Genomic DNA, 22,500 nt, shown 5'->3' with positions numbered 1-22,500 from the left:
GTCGTCCCCCAGTGACCCTCTGAGTCCTGGTCCAAAGTAATGTACTATATAAGGTCTGATGCATCGAGGACGTCGTCCCCCAGTGACCCTCTGAGTCCTGGTCCAAAGTAATGTATTATATAAGGTCTGATGCATCGAGGACGTCGTCCCCCAGTGACCCTCTGAGTCCTGGTCCAAAGTAATGTACTATATAAGGTCTGATGCATCGAGGACGTCGTCCCCCAGTGACCCTCTGAGTCCTGGTCCAAAGTAATGTATTATATAAGGTCTGATGCATCGAGGACGTCGTCCCCCAGTGACCCTCTGAGTCCTGGTCCAAAGTAATGTATTATATAAGGTCTGATGCATCGAGGACGTCGTCCCCCAGTGACCCTCTGAGTCCTGGTCCAAAGTAATGTACTATATAAGGTCTGATGCATCGAGGACGTCGTCCCCCAGGGACCCTCTGAGTCCTGGTCCAAAGTAATGTACTATATAAGGTCTGATGCATCGAGGACGTCGTCCCCCAGTGACCCTCTGAGTCCTGGTCCAAAGTAATGTATTATATAAGGTCTGATGCATCGAGGACGTCGTCCCCCAGTGACCCTCTGAGTCCTGGTCCAAAGTAATGTACTATATAAGGTCTGATGCATCGAGGACGTCGTCCCCCAGTGACCCTCTGAGTCCTGGTCCAAAGTAATGTACTATATAAGGTCTGATGCATCGAGGACGTCGTCCCCCAGTGACCCTCTGAGTCCTGGTCCAAAGTAATGTACTATATAAGGTCTGATGCATCGAGGACGTCGTCCCCCAGTGACCCTCTGAGTCCTGGTCCAAAGTAATGTACTATATAAGGTCTGATGCATCGAGGACGTCGTCCCCCAGTGACCCTCTGAGTCCTGGTCCAAAGTAATGTACTATATAAGGTCTGATGCATCGAGGACGTCGTCCCCCAGTGACCCTCTGAGTCCTGGTCCAAAGTAATGTACTATATAAGGTCTGATGCATCGAGGACGTCGTCCCCCAGTGACCCGCACCATAACAAAAGCCATGGATTACAGACATGTAATGATTTGTACTTTCTTCCTTTTATTTTACGCCGGGAGAAGAATTCTCATTTAATAACCACAGTGAATTATTGTAATGTTTGTTTATGTGTCAATTAATCCCATAAAGGGATTGGTTGCCAATTGGCGACTTGACACGGTAATACAATTTTTAATTTATTCATTCATTTGACAGTATCATGCCAGGATAAAGGCTAGAGCTAGCGCTTTCAAGGAACAGGACCAGGCTAAAGGCTAGAGCTTTCAAGGAACAGGACCAGGCTAAAGGCTAGAGCTAGCGCTTTCAAGGAACAGGACCAGGCTAAAGGCTCAAGCTACCACTTTCAAGGAACAGGACCAGGCTAAAGGCTAGCGCTTTCAAGGAACAGGACCAGGCTAAAGGCTAGCGCTTTCAAGGAACGGGACCAGGCTAAAGGCTAGCGCTTTCAAGGAACGGGACCAGGCTAAAGGCTAACGCTTTCAAGGAACAGGACCAAGCTAAAGGCTAGCGCTTTCAAGGAACGGGACCAGGCTAAAGGCTAACGCTTTCAAGGAACAGGACCAAGCTAAAGGCTAGAGCTTTCAAGGTACAGGACCAGGCTAAAGGCTAACGCTTTCAAGGTACAGGACCAGGCTAAAGACTAGCGCTTTCAAGGAAAAGGACCAGGCTAAAGGCTAACGCTTTCAAGGAACAGGACCAGGCGAAAGGCTAACGCTTTCAAGGAACAGGACCAGGCTAAAGGCTAGCGCTTTCAAGGAACAGGACCAGGCTAAAGGCTAGCGCTTTCAAGGAACAGGACCAGGCTACAGGCTAGAGCTTTCAAGGAACGGGACCAGGATAAAGGCTAACGCTTTCAAGGAACAGGACCAGGCTAAAGGCTAGAGCTAGCGCTTTCAAGGAACAGGACCAGGCTAAAGGCTCAAGCTACCGCTTTCAAGGAAAAGGACTAGGCTAAAGGCTAGCGCTTTCAAGGTACAGGACCAGGCTAAAGGCTCAAGCTACCGCTTTCAAGGAAAAGGACCAGGCTAAAGGCTCAAGCTACAGCTTTCAAGGAAAAGGACCAGGCTAAAGGCTACTAAAGGCTAGCGCTTTCAAGGAACAGGACCAGGCTAAAGGCTAACACTTTCAAGGAACAGGACCAGGCTAAAGGCTTGGGCTAGCGCTTTCAAGGAACAGGATCAGGCTAAAGGCTAGCGCTTTCAAGGAACAGGACCAGGCTAAAGACTAGCGCTTTCAAGGAACAGGACCAGGCTAAAGGCTAGCGCTTTCAAGGAAAAGGACCAGGCTAAAGGCTAGCGCTTTCAAGGAACAGGACCAGGCTAAAGGCTAACGCTTTCAAGGAACGGGACCAGGCTAAAGGCTAGAGCTTTCAAGGAACAGGACCAGGCTAAAGGCTAGCGCTTTCAAGGAACAGGACCAGGCTAAAGGCTAACGCTTTCAAGGAACAGGACCAGGCTAAAGGCTAGCGCTTTCAAGGAACAGGACCAGGCTAAAGGCTAGCGCTTTCAAGGAACAGGACCAGGCTAAAGGCTAGCGCTTTCAAGGAACAGGACCAGGCTAAAGGCTAGCGCTTTCAAGGAACAGGACCAGGCTAAAGGCTAACGCTTTCAAGGAACAGGACCAGGCTAAAGGCTAGCGCTTTCAAGGAACAGGACCAGGCTAAAGGCTGGCGCTTTCAAGGAACAGGACCAGGCTAAAGGCTAGCGTTTTCAAGGAACAGGACCAGGCTAAAGGCTAGCGCTTTCAAGGAACAGGACCAGGCTAACGCTTTCAAGGAACAGGACCAGGCTAAAGGCTAACGCTTTCAAGGAACAGGACCAGGCTAAAGTGACGCAAACCTCCCAGATGAGCTGAATGCCTTCTATGTTCGCTTAAGAGGTAAACAACACTGAGCCAGGCATGAGAGCCCCTGCTGTCCCGGAAGACTGAGTGTTCTTGATCTCCGTAGCCGATGTGAGAGTAAGACCTTTAAACATTGACTGGGTGCTGGTACTCCTTGTATTTAGCCTCATTATTGTTATTTATTGTTACACTATTTCATATTTTTATTTGTAAATTTTCTTACTTTAACTCTGCATTGTTGGGAAAGGGCTCGTAAGTCAGCATTTCACAAACAAAAATAAAAAATGAAATGTGCTAAGATTTGACAGGGAGTCATTTGACAGGGAGTCATTTGACAGGGAGTCATTTGACAGGGAGTCATTTGACAGGGAGTCATTTGACAGGGAGTCATTTGACAGGGAGTCATTTGGGACACAGGCAGTGTGTTACCTTGAGGAGGTCGAGGATCTTGACACAGAGCTCATAGTCAAAGTTCCCATAGCTGGAGTTGGTCATGTCATAGATGAAAATTAAACCATCTCTCTGGGTGTCAACACTGGAGAGAGGAAGGGAGGGAGAGAGGGGAGGAGAGGTGAGTTTTCTGTTATGTACATTAAAGGATTGAGAGGTGAAGGAGACAAAGAGAGAATGACTAATTAAGGAGAGAGAGAGAGTGTAGGACTAATTAAGGAACGAGAGAGAGTAGGACTAATTAAGGAACGAGAATTAAGGAGCGAGAGAGAGAGTAGGACTAATTAAGGAGCGAGAGAGAGAGTAGGACTAATTAAGGAGCGAGAGAGAGAGAGTAGGACTAATTAAGGAACGAGAGAGAGTAGGACCAATTAAGGAACGAGAGAGAGTAGGACTAATTAAGGAACGAGAGAGAGTAGGACTAATTAAGGAACGAGAGAGAGAGAATAGGACCAATTAAGGAGCGAGAGAGAGAGTAGGACTAATTAAGGAGCGAGAGAGAGAGAGTAGGACTAATTAAGGAACGAGAGAGAGAGTAGGACTAATTAAGGAACGAGAGAGAGAATAGGATTAATTAAGGAGCGAGAGAGAGAGAATAGGACTAATTAAGGAGCGAGAGAGAGAGTAGGACTAATTAAGGAACGAGAGAGAGTAGGACTAATTAAGGAACGAGAGAGGTAGGGAGGGAGAGGTAGGGAGAATGGAGAGAGACCGAGAAAAACAGAGAAATAAAGTAGGGCGGGGGGGGTTACCTCTCGATGGCTTTGTCCAGCTGAAAGATGATGGCCTGCAGCACAGCCCTATGGGTAGTGACGTCAGAGCGGTGGAGACGAGCGGTGAACAGTGCCAGAGCAGCACCCTTAGCATCACGACCAGGCTGAAACACACAGAGCTTTACTGTAAACACAACAAACAGCATTCTGGTGGACCTTTACTTAGTCCTCATGAGCTTTACTGTAAACTCAACAAACAGCATTCTAGAGGACCTTTACTTAGTCCTCATGAGCTTTACTGTAAACAGACAGCATTCTAATAGACCTTTATTTTACAGTCCTCCTGAGCTTTACTGTAAACACAACAGACAGCATTTTCAAACTCTTTTCTCACATCCTCTATCTCGCCCCCCTCCCTCCCCTCGCTCCCCTTCTCTCTGTCTAATTGGTGAGGGTTTGTTCAGACAGCCCAATTCATCATAAGACAAACCCTCAGGGAAGGAAGAGGAGAGAGAGGGAGGGAGGGAGAGGGAGGGAGGGAGAGTGAGAGTGAGAGAGGGTAGAGAGAGGGAGAGAGATGTAGAGAGAAAGGGAGGGAATGTAAGACATTAGTTGGGCTATTAGTTTAACAAGCTGCTTCTGTTCCTGTCACTGTTGTAACACACACACACACACGCACACACACACATATACACACACACATACACACTTAACACACTTTTGTCTAATAAAAAAAATTCAAAGCCGATAAATAAAACTGTCGCAGGCCAAAATGTCAGAGAGAAACAGAATCCCCTGGAAACTGATGCTGTTATTCACTGATGGAACAGAATCCCCTGGAAACTGATGCTGTTATTCACTGATGGAACAGAATCCCCTGGAAACTGATGCTGTTATTCACTGATGGAACAGAATCCCCCTGGAAACTGATGCTGTTATTCACTGATGGAACAGAATCCCCTGGAAACTGATGCTGTTATTCACTGATGGAACAGAATCCCCTGGAAACTGATGCTGTTATTCACTGATGGAACAAAATCCCCTGGAAACTGATGCTGTTATTCACTGATGGAACAGAATCTCCCTGGAAACTGATGCAGTTATTCACTGATGGAACAGAATCCCCTGGAAACTGATGCTGTTATTCACTGATGGAACAGAATCCTCTGGAAACTGATGCTGTTATTCACTGATGGAACAGAATCCCCTGGAAACTGATGCTGTTATTCGCTGATGGAACAGAATCCCCTGGAAACTGATGCTGTTATTCACTGATGGAACAGAATCCCCCTGGAAACTGATGCTGTTATTCACTGATGGAACAGAATCCCCCTGGAAACTGATGCTGTTATTCACTGATGGAACAGAATCCCCTGGAAACTGATGCTGTTATTCACTGATGGAACTGAATCCCCTGGAAACCAGCTGTGATGAAGAGGGAGACTAACGGTGATGAAGAGGGAGACTAACGGTGATGAAGAGGGAGACTAACACGGCCGGTGATGAAGAGGGAGACTAACGGTGATGAAGAGGGAGACTAACGGTGATGAAGAGGGAGACTAACGGTGATGAAGAGGGAGACTAACACGGCCGGTGATGAAGAGGGAGACTAACGGTGATGAAGAAGGAGACTAACACGGCTGGTGATGAAGAGGGAGACTAACGGTGATGAAGAGGGAGACTAACGGTGATGAAGAGGGAGACTAACACGGCCGGTGATGAAGAGGGAGACTAACGGTGATGAAGAGGGAGACTAACGGTGATGAAGAGGGAGACTAACGGTGATGAAGAGGGAGACTAACGGTGATGAAGAGGGAGACTAACGGAGATGAAGAGGGAGACTAACACGGCCGGTGATGAAGAGGGAGACTAACGGTGATGAAGAGGGAGACTAACGGTGATGAAGAGGGAGACTAACACTGCTGGTGATGAAGAGGGAGACTAACGGTGATGAAGAGGGAGACTAACGGTGATGAAGAGGGAGACTAACACGGCCGGTGATGAAGAGGGAGACTAACGGTGATGAAGAGGGAGACTAACGGTGATGAAGAGGGAGACTAACACGGCTGGTGATGAAGAGGGAGACTAACGGTGATGAAGAGGGAGACTAACGGTGATGAAGAGGGAGACTAACGGTGATGAAGAGGGAGACTAACACGGCTGGTGATGAAGAGGGAGACTAACGGTGATGAAGAGGGAGACTAACACGGCCGGTGATGAAGAGGGAGACTAACGGTGATGAAGAGGGAGACTAACATGGCCGGTGATGAAGAGGGAGACTAACACGGCTGGTGATGAAGAGGGAGACTAACGGTGATGAAGAGGGAGACTAACGGTGATGAAGAGGGAGACTAACGGTGATGAAGAGGGAGACTAACATGGCCGGTGATGAAGAGGGAGACTAACGGTGATGAAGAGGGAGACTAACACGCCTGGTGATGAAGAGGGAGACTAACACGGCCGGTGATGAAGAGGGAGACTAACGGTGATGAAGAGGGAGACTAACACGGCTGGTGATGAAGAGGGAGACTAACACGGCCGGTGATGAAGAGGGAGACTAACGGTGATGAAGAGGGAGACTAACACGGCTGGTGATGAAGAGGGAGACTAACGGTGATGAAGAGGGAGACTAACACGGCTGGTGATGAAGAGGGAGACTAACGGTGATGAAGAGGGAGACTAACACGGCTGGTGATGAAGAGGGAGACTAACGGTGATGAAGAGGGAGACTAACACGGCTGGTGATGAAGAGGGAGACTAACGGTGATGAAGAGGGAGACTAACACGGCTGGTGATGAAGAGGGAGACTAACACGGCTGGTGATGAAGAGGGAGACTAACGGTGATGAAGAGGGAGACTAACACGGCTGGTGATGAAGAGGGAGACTAACGGTGATGAAGAGGGAGACTAACGGTGATGAAGAGGGAGACTAACGGTGATGAAGAGGGAGACTAACACGGCTGGTGATGAAGAGGGAGACTAACGGTGATGAAGAGGGAGACTAACGGTGATGAAGAGGGAGACTAACGGTGATGAAGAGGGAGACTAACACGCCGGGCTAGCACATGCTCAGATCAAACACACCTCTGGAATACCGAATCATTTTAAAGACGGCTCAGAAAACCAGGTGTTTTTATCAGCGTATGTTTAATTAGGATTTTGATCGTAAGCCGATTAAGATAATCAGAGTACGGTGTTTACATGCCTACTGCCATAACCGGTTTAATATCTAATTACTACTGTGCATGTAAACCTATTAGAAAAAAAAAAAAAAGTTATTTTTTTTTGTTTCTCTAAATCATTGTCACCATGGTTAATCATAAAAATCTGAATTAAAATGACAAAAATCGAAAAGTTAATAATTTAAATGAAAATGTGAGCTCACCAGCCTTTACCACATTGATACGCCGTGATCTATTGGCGGGTAAAGAAATGAGCTCATGGAAAACACAGCCAATTGGCCAATGCTGCACTAGGCCCTTCCACACCGAGGATTGGTGATTATCGAGGGGGGAGATTATTGGAAAGATTTTTTCAAATAACTTACTGTGAAGAACTATAGTTTTAATATATTATCATTCACAATGGAGGTAAAAAAACAACAACATTTAAACATTTTCCTGCATTTCCACGCAGCAGCCAGGTACTTCTATTGGTGTTCAGGCATGTGCGCTCCCTCAACATGATCAGGGCAGAGAAACCAGACACATGCTCCCTCCCAGACACATGCTCCCTCCCAGACACATGCCTCCCTCAACATTATCAGGGCAGAGAAACCAGACACACGCCTCCCTCAACATGATCAGGGCAGAGAAACCAGACACACGCTCCCTCAACATGATCAGGGCGGAGAAACCAGACACACGCTCCCTCAACATGACCAGGGCAGAGAAACCAGACACACGCTCCCTCAACATGATCAGGGCAGAGAAACCAGACACACGCTCCCTCAACATGATCAGGGCAGAGAAACCAGACACACGCTCCCTCAACATGATCAGGGCAGAGAAACCAGACACACGCTCCCTCAACATGACCAGGGCAGAGAAACCAGACACACGCTCCCTCAACATAAGCAGGACAGAGAAACCAGACACATGCTCCCTCAACATGACCAGGGCAGAGAAACCAGACACACGCTCCCTCAACATAAGCAGGACAGAGAAACCAGACACATGCTCCCTCAACATAATCAGGACAGAGAAACCAGACACACGCTCCCTCAACATAATCAGGACAGAGAAACCAGACACATGCTCCCTCAACATGATCAGGGCAGAGAAACCAGACACATGCTCCCTCAACATGATCAGGGCAGAGAAACCCGACACACGCTCCCTCAACATGATCAGGGCAGAGAAACCAGACACATGCTCCCTCAACATGATCAGGGCAGAGAAACCAGACACATGCCTCCCTCAACATTATCAGGGCAGAGAAACCTGACACATGCTCCCCCAACATTATCAGGGCAGAGAAACCAGACACACGCCTCCCTCAACATTATCAGGGCAGAGAAACCCGACACATGCCTCCCTCAACATTATCAGGGCAGAGAAACCAGACACATGCCTCCCTCAACATTTTCAGGGCATAGAAACCAGACACACGCCCCCTCAACAATATCAGGGCAGAGAAACAAGACACGTTACCTCAACATTATCAGGGCAGAGAAACCAGACACATGCCTCCCTCAACATTATCAGGACAGAGAAACAAGACACTCGCCTCCCTCAACATTATCAGGGCAGAGAAACCAGACACATGCTCATTGCTCACATGGTGCACTGCAAACAAAAGACAATGAAAAAACAAATTGACACATCTCGTAAATGATAGTTATGAAATAAACCAAAAGTGTGGCAGGTTGTGAACTCTGCAAACAACGTTTCCACTCCGAGAATGATCACGGTAAATGACTGTAATTAATACAAATGATGGGGATTACGTAATAGGGAATTAATCAAACAAACAAAAAAATCAAAGGGCAAACAATTCACACAATGAATGCGCAAGAATTGGCGGGAGACAGCCGAGTCCTTCTGGAGAGAGACTGGCCCTTCTGGAGAGAGACTGGCCCTTCTGGAGAGAGACTGGTCCTTCTGGAGAGAGACTGGCCCTTCTGGAGAGCGACTGGCCCTTCTGGAGAGAGACTGGCCCTTCTGGAGAGAGACTGGCCCTTCTGGAGAGAGACTGGCCCTTCTGGAGAGAGACTGGCCCTTCTGGAGAGAGACTGGCCCTTCTGGAGAGCGACTGGCCCTTCTGGAGAGAGACTGGCCCTTCTGGACAGAGACTGGCCCTTCTGGAGAGAGACTGGCCCTTCTGGAGAGAGACTGGCCCTTCTGGAGAGAGACTGGCCCTTCTGGAGAGAGACTGGCCCTTCTGGAGAGCGACTGGCCCTTCTGGAGAGAGACTGGCCCTTCTGGAGAGAGACTGGCCCTTCTGGAGAGAGACTGGCCCTTCTGGAGAGAGACTGGCCCTTCTAGAGAGAGACTGGCCTATATCTTCACCCCTCCCCCTCTTCTTGTCTCAACATTTTTAAATGATACTCAAGATGGTTGATCTTCACATATTTCAGATGCTTTTCACTGACAGCCACAACTCAATACTCAGCTAGTCTCTCTATAGACACTCACAGGGCCCCACACACACTACTACACACACACACTACACACTCTACAACACACACACACACACACACACACACACACACTACAACAACACACACACACTACAACACACACACACACCCACGCACTACAACACACACACTACAACACACACACACACACTACAACACACACACAACAACACACCCACACTACAACACACACAGCTACTCTGTTTATCTTATATCGTGATTCCTAGTCACCTTAGCCCTATACATATCTACCTCTATCACTCCTGTATCTCTGCAAATGGCCTGTAAATCAAATTCTTCCCTGGTCACGTTGTCCATCGCCACATTTTCCTAACAACAACCCTGACAACACACACACACACACACACACACACACACACGCACACACCCACACTACAACACACACACACACAGGCCTCACCAGGACGGTGAACTTTCCGCTGAGCAGTTCAGAGCGGAGAGGTTCCTCCTCTGGGTTAATGTTGAAGATGCCCTCCTTAATCCTCGTGTTCTGATTGGACCAATCACAGACATACAGGCAAGGGTCAAGGGTCAACCATTAGCACATTCTGGCATAGGTGGGAATTTACAGTGTATCTCGGGACTAATAGACACAAAAATGCTCTCACACACACACACACACACACACACACACACACACACACACTACAACACACACACACACTACAACACACACACACTACAACACACACACACACTACAACACACACACACACTACAACACACACACACACTACAACACACACACACACACACACACACACACACACACACACACACACACACAGCAGTAGCGTCTGGTCCCTCTCAGTACCTTGTATGCCTGGAAGAGGTCTATTGCTCGGGAGACGTCAAACTTGCGCGCCATGAGGAACTTGACAGCGGTTGGCTGAGAGACCAGGGCTGCACTGTGGGGATGTTCCCTGCTACGCACCTCACTCAGAAACTCCTCCACCGCCTGGGGACGGACGGAGGGGATGGGGGTGGGGGAACAAGGGGAGAGGAAGGGAGGTTACAGGGATGAGACCAGACCAGACGAGAGAGATTGGGGGAGGCATTAGAGGGGGATATTGGAGGAGAGGGTGGGGTTGGAGAGCGAGAGAGAGAGAGAGAGAAAGAGAGAGAAAGAGAGAGGACAAGTGAGGGTGGAGTTGGAGAGAGTGAGGACAGAGAAGGGACAAGTGAGGGTGGGGTAGTTATCAGAAGGGGAGAGGAGAGCTCAAAGAGTTGTAAACACTTGTGGCTCATGGTTGAACCCCTGTGTGGTGTTGTGCTGGTGCCGACAGTATTCAATGTAACCAACATCCCTAGGAAGTAGGAAAGCACTACCAAGACCAGTCACTTATTGGCTAAATCAACAGCAACTCGATCTCTGATTGGTTGATAGAAAGACAGACGGACAGATATACACACGCCCTACATCCCGTGATTGACAGACATACACTCTTGAGGTCGACCGATTAATCGGCATGGACGATTAACTAGAGCCGATTTCAAGTTTTTCATAACAATCGGTAATCGGCATTTTTGGATGCCGATTACGGCCGATTACATTGCAATCCACGAGGAGACTGCGTGGCATGTTGACTACCTGTTACGCGAGGGCAACAAGAAGCCAAGGTAAGTTGCTAGCTAGCATTAAACTTATCTTATAAAAAAACAATCAATCTTAACATAATCACTAGTTAACTACACATGGTTGATGATATTACTAGGTTAACTAGCTTGTCCTGTGTTGCATATAATCAATGCGGTGCCTGTTCATTTATCATTGAATCACAGCCTACTTCGCCAAACGGGTGATAATTTAACAAAAGCACAATCGTTGCACAAATGTACCTAACCATAAACATCAATGCATTTATTAAAATGAATACACAGAAGTATATATTTTTTTACCTGCATATTTAGTTTAAATAAATTCATGTTAGCAGGCAATATTAACTAGGGAAATTGTGTCACTTCTCTTGCGTTCATTGCACGCAGAGTCAGGGTATATGCAACAGTTTGGGCCGCCTGGCTTTTTGCGAACTAATTTTCCAGGATTTTACATAATTATGACATAACATTGAAGGTTGTGCAATGTAACAGCAATATTTAGACTTAGGGATGCCGACCGTTAGATAAAATACGGAACGGTTACGTATTTCACTGAAAGAATAAACGTTTTGTTTTCGAAATGATCGTTTCTGGATTTGACCATATTAATGACCAAAGGCTCGTATTTCTGTGTTTATTATATTATAATTAAGTCTATGATTTGATATTTGATAGAGCAGTCTGACTGAGCGGTGGTAGGCGGCAGCAGGCTCGTAAGCATTCATTCAAACTTTACTGTGTTTGCCAGCAGCTCTGAGCAATGCTTGAAGCACAGCGTTGTTTATGACCTCAAGCCTACCAACTCCTGAGATTAGGCTGACAATACTATAGTGACTATTAGAACATCCAATAGTCAAAGGTATATGAAATACAAATGATATAGAAAGAAATAGTCGACGCATCATAATTCCTATAATAACTACAACCTAAAACTTCTTAACTGGGAATATTGAAGACTCATGTTAAAAGGAACCACCAGTTTTCATATGTTCTCATGTTCTGAGCAAGGAACTTAAACGTTAGGTTTTTTACATGGCACATATTGCACTTTTACTTTCTTCTCCAACACTGTGTTTTTGCATTATTTAAACCAAATTGAGCATGTTTAATTATTTATTTGAGACTAAATAGATTTTATTTATATATTATATTAAGTTCAAATAAGGGTTCATTCAGTATTGTTATTATTGTCATTATTAAACATATATATATTAAAAAAATCTGCCGATAATCGGTATCGGCCTTTTTTGGTCCTCCAATAATCGGTATCGGAAAGTCATAATCGGTCGACCTCTAACACACACAGCCCTACGTCATGCGCTTGAACTGTGTGGACCTTTACGCTTCCGGTGACGTTAGTGGATATTCAACAACAACATCCGTTCGACACTTGACAACGGATTGTACCAACTACTTCAACAACCAATTTTGGCAAAAGAGTACGTAGAAACGTCCCTGGAAAAACTTGCCTCAAAATGTTAACTCCCGTTACAAATGCACGTTAAGTGGTAACATGATTGATATAGCACATAATGCGTGTTGCTCGCTAGCTTGAGAAGCTGCATTAGTCAAATAACAACTAACGTTAGCTAGCTAAGAGATGAGAAGACCGAGCAAGTCGTAGCTACTAGCTAGGGCCCTAAGCTACTCGTCTACTGTTGCCAATGTAGTTTAATTAAATACATGAACTAGTTAAATAAACAGATGAGCTATTTTATATCCGATAGCTCTCTTTCGTCATCGACGATGGGGTTGTTAACGTTAACTTACAATCTAGCCAGACAGTTGAATGACGAAAACAAAGTTACTAGGAACTTGGGAGCATATTCTGTTGAACCTACTGCAGTAAAATGAATAGCTAACGAGCTATGACTGAAACCAAACAAGTACTCAAAGCAAACATGTCACTAGACGTTATAACGCAACCTTGTACTGACTTCTGAAAGGAAGTCATATTTTTTGGCTCAAATTAAGCAGAAATGTCAATGTTCTCTTACTCTAGTCACCTAGCTAGGAAGCTACATGTGGGTAAACTCAGGCTTCCTCTCGGGCTAACGTTTAGCTATCGCTAGGTAGCCGTCTGCGTTCAATATGACTGACGACGTTAACTCTCAATTGGAGAAAAAAATGTACGTTAGCGAGTTGATTTTCCAGTTCTTCAAAAATAATAATGGGTAACAAATATGACATCTAACCAGTGAGATGTAACGTTGCCTAATTATTTGTAAAGCAAAATGCTAGTCAGCCAACTAGCTAAACGTGAGGCGTCTACTGTGAGTTGCATCCAGACGAGCATGCTAAGCAGCTAGCTAATAGTAGCATTGCTAACGGCTGTCATAATATATGTAACGGGCCACGGATATTTACGAGACAGTATCCTCACCAAGGACAACGCTGACCTACAACCTAATCAGACATTGTGTTTATTATGCAAATAATGGGGAAACAGAAGTAGAAGAAAAAAAAAAATCTTAATTTTTTTGGACGAAATCGAGAGCTTTACCATGGTAAACCAAGCCCTTACCAGTTCCTCCTGACTTGTCAAGGCTTCCGCCATCTTGAAGCCTCGGCAACGTCGCGTTTCTACGTGCTCATTCACGACGGTCTTGAAGCCACGTTTCTACGTGCTCGTTCACGACTATCTCGAAGCCACGTTTCTACGTGCTCGTTCACGACGCAGAAGCCCGAGTGAGGAGGGAGGGGGTTGTCACTATAGTTACCAGAAACACAAAATCAAAATACGATACAAATATCGCAAAAATATGTATGAAAACAACAAAAAATGAGCTTTTAGGTTATAATTTAAGGTTAGGGTTAAGCAGAAGGCTAGCAGTGTGGTTAATGTTAGGTTTAAAGTCATATTTTAAGAAGAGAAATTGTAGAAATCGGCGTGGTTTAGCCATAATTATGACTTTGTGTCTCTGGTAACTAACGACGACCAGACGGGAAGTGGGTTAGTGCTATACAAAATCCTCGGGACGTCCCTACCCAAAAACCTAACTTTAACCCCAAAACTTTAACCTTTACCTAAACTTACATTTTAACTTCAATTGTGTTTGTATGGGGGGTAGGGACGTCCCAAGAAGCCCGAACAACAAGGACCACGGGAGAAGTGCGGAAAGACTACGGGTCGCCAAAGGGCTCATTCTACAAAAGGTCGAACGTTAGTGTACACTTCTAATGTAGATAATGATTTAATAAATTCTGCATAATTCTTTATTAAAATGTTATGTGACACAACACATGGTGGAAAAACATACAAGGTTTGGTTTTAATGACTTTATGTCCATTTTTTTGTGATGTTATTTTCCATACGTGAATCTCTCTGTCATGCAATAAAATACAGGCAACAGTTCAGTCACAAAACATCCCGAAAACAATTTTATTGCACCATCACTTCACTTGAGTTGTCTGTCACAACAATTTACATCATATGGTTTTTTTGTGGTTTTTTTTATTTATTTTTTACATGTTATGCTTCTGACATTCATTATCAAGGAAATCCTGATAGATATTTCCTGTGCAAGACAGTTGGTGATGGAGTGTCTCAGCGGCACCCTAATCCCTGTACAGTAGTGCAGTATATAGGCAATAGGGTGTAATTTGGGACACAAGTCCACGTCAGAGGGTTTAGTAGAGAGATACATGTAAATACAAGGTAGGGAACAGCAGGGACAGATCAGTCTCATTGGGGACACAAGGCCACGTCAGAGGGTTTAGTAGAGAGATACATGTAAATACAAGGTAGGGACCAGCAGGGACAGATCAGTCTCATTGGGGACACAAGCCCACGGCAGAGGGTTTAGTAGAGAGATACATGTAAATACAAGGTAGGGAACAGCAGGGACAGATCAGTCTCATTGGGGACACAGACCACTTTCTCTCTGACATCACTTCTTCTGGATGCAAACTACAAGCTCAGGGTCCGAAATGGCACCCTATTCCCTATATAGTGCACTACTTTAGACCAGAGCCCTATTCCCTATATAGTGAACTACTTTAGACCAGAGTCCATAGGGTAGTATGAACACTATATGTAACCCCTTTATTTAACTAGACAAGTCAGTTAAGAACAAAATTCTTATTTACAATGACGGCCAACCGAGGAACAGTGTTAACTGCTTTGTTCAGAACAACAGATTTCTCTTGGTTACTGGCCAAACGCTCTAACCACTAGGCTACCTGCCGCCCCATATAGGGAAAGACGTAGTGCACTATATAGGGAATAGGGTGCCATTTGGGAAACATCAATAGAATGGATGAAATCCTGCCAGAATCACGACGTCAGGGGACCCTATAAAGTCGAGGATCCAGAGAGTGACGTCGTAGTGAGACAAACCGCTCCAGAGGGGGGTTGAATAGTCAATACCAGTCCTATTGTATTGGTTCTTAATGAACCGTTTCATTGGGTGTGTCTAAAACGTCTTCCTTCCCTCTGTCTCTCACTTCCTGTCCTTCACGAGAGCCTATTAGCAGTCACAGGACAGGTGGTAGATGGTAGACTATCAGGGACTGTATTCATAATGTAGATGGTAGATGGTAGACTATCAGAGACTGTATTCATAATGTAGATGGTAGATGGTAGACTACCAGAGACTGTATTCATAATGTAGATGGTAGACTACCAGGGACTGTATTCATAATGTAGATGGTAGACTCTCAGGGACTGTATTCATAATGTAGATGGTAGATGGTAGACTACCAGGGACTGTATTCATAATGTAGATGGTAGACTCTCAGGGACTGTATTCATAATGTAGATGGTAGATGGTAGACTACCAGGGACTGTATTCATAATGTAGATGGTAGATGGTAGACTACCAGGGACTGTATTCATAACGTCACTCCCATCATCTTCAACAACTGACAGACTAACCTGTTATCATCACTGTCCCTCCCACTTCAACAACAGACAGACCTGTTTATATAGCGAATTGCTGACATGGCTTTGACTGAGGACAGCATATAGGGGGCGTCCCAATAATATCTCCTTTCTTCTGAAGTGTGCACTCGTTCACTGCTTCTCACAAAACCAAAAGCCTTGGATCAAGAGTTCCTCCCTCTACCCGTCTCTCCATCCCCCAAATGAAAACCATGGGAAGTGTGTAGGTATGGGTGTGTAAACACTGTTGTTTTTATTCTTAGCATCATCATCGTCATCGTGACAAACACATCAAGGTTGTTAGTTAAGGCATGTGCATAGCAGTCCAAGCTGTGCTTTAAACCAGAGTAGAAAACACCAGTCAGAGCTGTGCTTTAAACCAGAGTAGAAAACACCAGTCAGAGCTGTGTTTTAAACCAGAGCAGAAAACACCAGTCAGAGCTGTGTTTTAAACCAGAGTAGAAAACACCAGTCAGAGCTGTGTTTTAAACCAGAATAGAAAACACCAGTCAGAGCTGTGTTTTAAACCAGAGTAGAAAACACCAGTCAGAGCTGTGTTTTAAACCAGAGTAGAAAACACCAGTCAGAGCTGTGTTTTAAACCAGAGTAGAAAACACCAGTCAGAGCTGTGCTTTAAACCAGAGTAGAAAACACCAGTCAGAGCTGTGTTTTAAACCAGAGTAGAAAACACCAGTCAGAGCTGTGTTTTAAACCAGAGTAGAAAACACCAGTCAGAGCTGTGTTTTAAACCAGAGTAGAAAACACCAGTCAGAGCTGTGTTTTAAACCAGAGTAGAAAACACCAGTCAGAGCTGTGTTTTAAACCAGAGTAGAAAACACCAGTCAGAGCTGTGCTTTAAACCAGAGTAGAAAACACCAGTCAGAGCTGTGTTTTAAACCAGAGTAGAAAACACCAGTCAGAGCTGTGTTTTAAACCAGAGTAGAAAACACCAGTCAGAGCTGTGTTTTAAACCAGAATAGAAAACACCAGTCAGAGCTGTGCTTTAAACCAGAGTAGAAAACACCAGTCAGAGCTGTGTTTTAAACCAGAATAGAAAACACCAGTCAGAGCTGTGTTTTAAACCAGAGCAGAAAACACAGAGGGACTACTATGTACACAGTCAATTGCAACCCTCTTCTCATAGAGGTAGAAAGAGAACTCATCAAACCAGGTTATATCCATCTAGAGCCCTCTTTCTACCTCTATGCTCTTTCTCTAATAATGGTCCATGGGGCCAGCCCTGTTCTAGAATCCCCCCATTCTAGAATCACCATCTGTTCTAGAATCACCATATATTCTAGAATCACCATATATTCTAGAATCAACACATATTCTAGAATCAACATATATTCTAGAATCAACATATATTCTAGAATCAACATATATTCTAGAATCAACATATATTCTAGAATCAACATATATTCTAGAATCAACATATATTCTAGAATCAACACATATTCTAGAAAGAACACATATTCTAGAATCCACATATTCTAGAATCCACATATATTCTAGAATCCACCCCTGTTCTAGAATCCACCCCTGTTCTAGAATCCACCCCTGTTCTAGAATCCACCCCTGTTCTAGAAACCACCCCTGTTCTAGAATCCACCCCTGTTCTAGAATCCACCCCTGTTCTAGAATCCACCCCTGTTCTAGAATCCACCCCTGTTCTAGACTCTACCCCTGTTCTAGAATCCACCCCTGTTCTAGAATCTCCTTTGTTCTAGAATCTCCCCTGTTCAAGAAGCACCACTGTTGTCAACTGGGGTTATGCAGGTACAGGGGGGTTAGTTTGAGGGGACTGAGGGGTGTTATATTTGGTTAGTTTGAGGGGACTGGGGGGGGGGGGGGGGGGTTATGGTCCGGGCGTGTCAGGCGCTGTGAGCGTCTCCGTCGGGGCTGAAGTAGTACCTAACGGGGGGTCCAGGAAGGTCCTCATCACCGTCTGACTCAGGAGCGAAGGACACGGTCAGGTCAACGTAGCGACGGTCTACAGACGGCTTGATCAACTTCTGCATCCTGGGGGAGGAGGGGCGGGAGAGAGGGAGGAAAGGGGGGAGGGAGGAAAGGGGGGGGAGAGGGAGGAATAGAGGGAGGAAAGGGGGGGATAGGGAGGAAAGGGGGGAGAGGGAGGAAAGGGGGGAAGAGGGAGGAATAGAGGGAGGAAAGGGGGGGAGAGGGAGGAAAGGGGGGGGAGAGGGAGGAAGGGGGGGAGGGAGGAAAGGGGGGAGGGAGGAAAGGGGGGAGAGGGAGGAAGGGGGGGAGGGAGGAAAGGGGGGAGGGAGGAAAGGGGGGGGGAGAGGGAGGAAAGGGGGGAGAGGGAGGAAAGGGGGGAAAGGGAGGAAAGGGGGGAGAGGGAGGAAAGGGGGGGAGGGAGGGAAGGGGGGAGGAGAGGAGGGGAAGGGGGGGGGAGGGAGGAAAGGGGGGAGAGGGAGGAAAGGGGGGGAGAGGGAGGAAAGGGGGGGAGAGGGAGGGAAGGGGGGAGAGGGAGGGAAGGGGGGGGGGAGGGAGGAAAGGGGGGGAGAGGGAGGAAAGGGGGGGAGAGGGAGGAAAGGGGGGAGAGGGAGGGAAGGGGGGAAGAGGGAGGGAAGGGGGGAGAGGGAGGAAAGGGGGGGGGGGAGGGAGGGACGGGGGGGGAGAGGGAGGAAAGGGGGGGAGGGGAGGAAAGGGGGGGAGAGGGGAGGAAAGGGGGGGAGAGGGAGGGAAGGGGGGAGAGGGAGGGAAGGGGGGGAGAGGGAGGAAAGGGGGGAAGAGTGAGGAAAGGGGGGGAAAGGGAGGGAAGGGGGGGAGAGGGAGGAAAGGGGGGAGAGGGAGGAAAGGGGGGGAGAGGAGGGAAGGGGGGGAGAGGGAGGGAAGGGGGGGAGAGGGAGGAAAGGGGGGAGAGGGAGGAAAGGGGGGGAGAGGGAGGAAAGGGGGGAGAGGGAGGAAAGGGGGGGAGGGAGGGAAGGGGGGAGAGGGAGGAAAGGGGGAGAGGGAGGGAAGGGGGGAGAGGGAGGGAAGGGGGGGGAGAGGGAGGAAAGGGGGGGAGAGGGAGGAAAGGGGGGAGGAAGGGAGGAAAGGGGGAGAGGGAGGAAAGGGGGAAAGGGGGGGAGAGGGAGGAAAGGGGGGGAGAGGGAATGGGGGAGTAGAATGAGAGACTAAGATTCACAGTGATTCAGGAGGACACAGTGTGTGTGTGTGTGTGTTGTGTGTGTGTGTGTGTGTGTGTGTGTGTGTGTGTGTGTGTGTGTGTGTGTGTGTGTGTGTGGTGTGTGTGTGTGTGTGTTTGCAGTGCTTACGTTAGTTTCAGTCTCTTGTTGTGTCCAGGCATCACAGGAACATAGAGCATCTTCACTCCATGGACCACCATGGTAGGTTCTATCCCATAATGCACCTGGAATACAGTCAACACTATGGTAGGTTCTATCCCATAATTCACCTGGAATACAGTCAACACCATGGTAGAATATATCCCATAATTCACCTGTAACAACACAGTCAACACCATGGTAGGATATATCCCATAATTCACCTGTAATACAGTCAACACTATGGTAGGATATATCCCATAATTCTCCTGTAACACAACACAGTCAACACCATGGTAGAATATATCCCATAATTCACCTGTAATACAGTCAACACCATGGTAGGTTCTATCCCATAATTCACCTGGAATACAGTCAACACTATGGTAGGATATATCCCATAATTCACCTGTAACAACACAGTCAACACCATGGTAGGATATATCCCATAATTCACCTGTAATACAGTCAACACCATGGTAGGATATATCCCATAATTCACCTGTAATACAGTCAACACCATGGTAGGTTTATCCCATAATTCACCTGTAATACAATACAGTCAACACCATGGTAGGATATATCCCATAATTCACCTGGAATACAACACAGTCAACACCATGGTAGAATATATCCCATAATTCACCTGTAATACAACACAGTCAACACTATGGTAGGATATATCCCATAATTCACCTGTAACACAACACAGTCAACACCATGGTAGGTTCTATCCCATAATTCACCTGTAATACAGTCAACACCATGGTAGAATATATCCCATAATTCACCTGTAACAAAACACAGTCAACACTATGGTAGGATATATCCCATAATTCACCTGTAATACAGTCAACACTATGGTAGGATATATCCCATAATTCACCTGTAACACAACACAGTCAACACCATGGTAGGATATATCCCATAATTCACCTGGAATACAGTCAACACTATGGTAGGATATATCCCATAATTCACCTGTAACAACACAGTCAACACCATGGTAGGATATATCCCATAATTCACCTGTAATACAGTCAACACCATGGTAGGATATATCCCATAATTCACCTGTAATACAGTCAACACCATGGTAGGTTATCCCATAATTCACCTGTAATACAATACAGTCAACACCATGGTAGGATATATCCCATAATTCACCTGGAATACAACACAGTCAACACCATGGTAGGATCTATCCCATAATTCACCTGTAATACAACACAGTCAACACCATGGTAGGATCTATCCCATAATTCACCCTGTAATACAGTCAACACCATGGTAGGATCTATCCCATAATTCACCTGGAATACAGTCAACACCATGGTAGGTTCTATCCCATAATTCACCTGTAATACAGTCAACACTATGGTAGGATATATCCCATAATTCACCTGTAATACAACACAGTCAACACCATGGTAGGTTCTATCCCATAATTCACCTGGAATACAACACAGTCAACACCATGGTAGGATCTATCCCATAATTCACCTGTAATACAGTCAACAGCATGGTAGGATATATCCCATAATTCACCTGTAATACAGTCAACACCATGGTAGGTTCTATCCCATAATTCACCTGGAATACAACACAGTCAACACCATGGTAGATTCTATCCCATAATTCACCTGTAATACAGTCAACACCATATATGGATATATCCCATAATTCACCTGTAATACAACACAGTCAAAACAACAGTATCATCACCAAATATGATAAAAGGATATCATCAATAGATATGTGACTATCAATCCCTTGACAGAGAGAGAATTCATATAGTAATGAATGGTGTCTCACCAGCACTGCCTTGATGAAGTCAGAGAGAGAGAAGTGTTGGTGACCCCACACAGTCCAGCGGTCCCAGATAGAAAAAGAGATGTCTTCCCTGAGGAGGAGAGACACAGACAGGACTCAGTGATAGACAGAGACGGAGACAGAGAGACAGACAGAGACAGACACAGACAGAGACAGACACAGACAGAGACAGACACAGACAGAGAGAGACACAGACAGAGAGAGACACACAGACAGAGAGAGACACACAGACAGAGAGAGAGACACAGACAGAGAGAGACACACAGACAGAGAGAGACACACAGACAGAGAGACACAGACAGGGAGACACAGACAGGGAGACACAGACAGGGAGACACAGACAGGGAGACACAGACAGAGAGAGACACAGACAGAGAGAGACACACAGACAGAGAGAGACACACAGACAGAGAGAGACACACAGACAGAGAGAGACACACAGACAGAGAGAGACACACAGACAGAGAGAGACACACAGACAGAGAGAGACACACAGACAGAGAGAGACACACAGACAGAGACAGAGACACAGACAGAGGGAGACAGAGAGAGAGAAAGAAGTGTTGAGACCACACAGCCCAGAGGTCCCAAATAGAGAAAGAGATGTATTTTCTGTCTGTATGTGTGTAGACAGGTGTGTGTCTGTGTGTGTGTGTACATGTCTGTGTATGTGTGTGTACAGGTGTGTCTCTCCTACCTGATCTGTGTCCTCTTGACAGGTGCAGCCTCGGTGAGGACCATGACAGGCATGGCCAGTTGAAGAACAGTTGTGAACGACTCAAACCCGTTATCCTCCCACCACCTTCACCAGCTCCAACGACACCTGGGGACCACAGCACAACCACTCACTGACGACTACCCAGGCGACCCCTAGACGACCCCCCTCAAACCCGTATCCTCCCACCACCTTCACCAGCTCCAACGACACCTGGGGACCACAGCACAACCACTCACTGACGACTCCCCCCAGAGACCCCCCCCAGACGACTCCCCCAGAGACCCCCCCCAGACGACTCCCCCCAGACGACCCCCCCAGACGACCCCCCCCAGAGACCCCCCCTGCGACGACTCCCCAGACAACTCCCCCCAGACGACTCCCCCCAGACGACCCCCCCAGACGACTCCCCCAGACGACCCCCCCAGACGACTCCCCCCAGAGACCCCCCCAGACGACTCCCCCAGAAGACCCCCCAGACGACTCCC

The 22,500-nt window shown here is 46.6% G+C and overlaps 2 protein-coding genes across 2 annotated transcripts in view; both read right to left on the bottom strand.

Annotated features, from left to right (window-relative positions):
* LOC115182301 (tyrosine-protein phosphatase non-receptor type 9-like) overlaps positions 1-13,876 on the bottom strand; it is a gene marked incomplete at its 3' end in the record, with an annotated part of 18,338 nt that extends 4,462 nt beyond the window's left edge. The window contains exons 1-5 of the mRNA XM_029743927.1: positions 13,817-13,876; positions 10,508-10,651; positions 10,094-10,183; positions 4,071-4,195; positions 3,298-3,403 (exon numbers count right to left, since the gene is read on the bottom strand). Of these exons, the coding sequence (XP_029599787.1) occupies positions 3,298-3,403; positions 4,071-4,195; positions 10,094-10,183; positions 10,508-10,651; positions 13,817-13,849 (498 nt within the window). The remainder of the gene's footprint in view (positions 1-3,297; positions 3,404-4,070; positions 4,196-10,093; positions 10,184-10,507; positions 10,652-13,816) is intronic.
* Positions 13,877-14,556: 680 nt separating this feature from the next.
* On the bottom strand, positions 14,557-22,047 carry LOC115182300 (ubiquitin-like modifier-activating enzyme 6). Its single transcript, XM_029743926.1, has 4 exons — positions 21,995-22,047; positions 21,280-21,367; positions 19,456-19,550; positions 14,557-18,196 (listed from the first exon to the last, which is right to left on the bottom strand). The coding sequence occupies exons 1-4, from the start codon at positions 22,045-22,047 to the stop codon at positions 18,049-18,051; spliced, it is 384 nt and encodes a 127-aa protein (XP_029599786.1). The 3' UTR covers positions 14,557-18,048.
* Positions 22,048-22,500: the final 453 nt, after the last annotated feature.

The sequence above is a fragment of the Salmo trutta genome, unplaced genomic scaffold, assembly GCF_901001165.1.
Source record: "Salmo trutta unplaced genomic scaffold, fSalTru1.1, whole genome shotgun sequence".
Taxonomy (NCBI): domain Eukaryota; kingdom Metazoa; phylum Chordata; class Actinopteri; order Salmoniformes; family Salmonidae; genus Salmo; species Salmo trutta.
Note: the sequence above shows the minus strand (reverse complement) of the source record. Positions and strands in the feature narration are given on the sequence as shown.

Excerpts from the sequence above, each read along its gene's own strand:
- LOC115182300 (XM_029743926.1), bottom strand. The coding sequence starts at position 22,047 with ATGCCTGTCATGGTCCTCACCGAGGCTGCACCTGTCAAGAGGACACAG. Across the intron at positions 19,551-21,279 it reads ACTTCATCAAGGCAGTGCTG|GTGCATTATGGGATAGAACC; the intron begins GTGAGACACCAT and ends ACTGTATTCCAG. Across the intron at positions 18,197-19,455 it reads AACAAGAGACTGAAACTAAC|GATGCAGAAGTTGATCAAGC; the intron begins GTAAGCACTGCA and ends CTCCTCCCCCAG.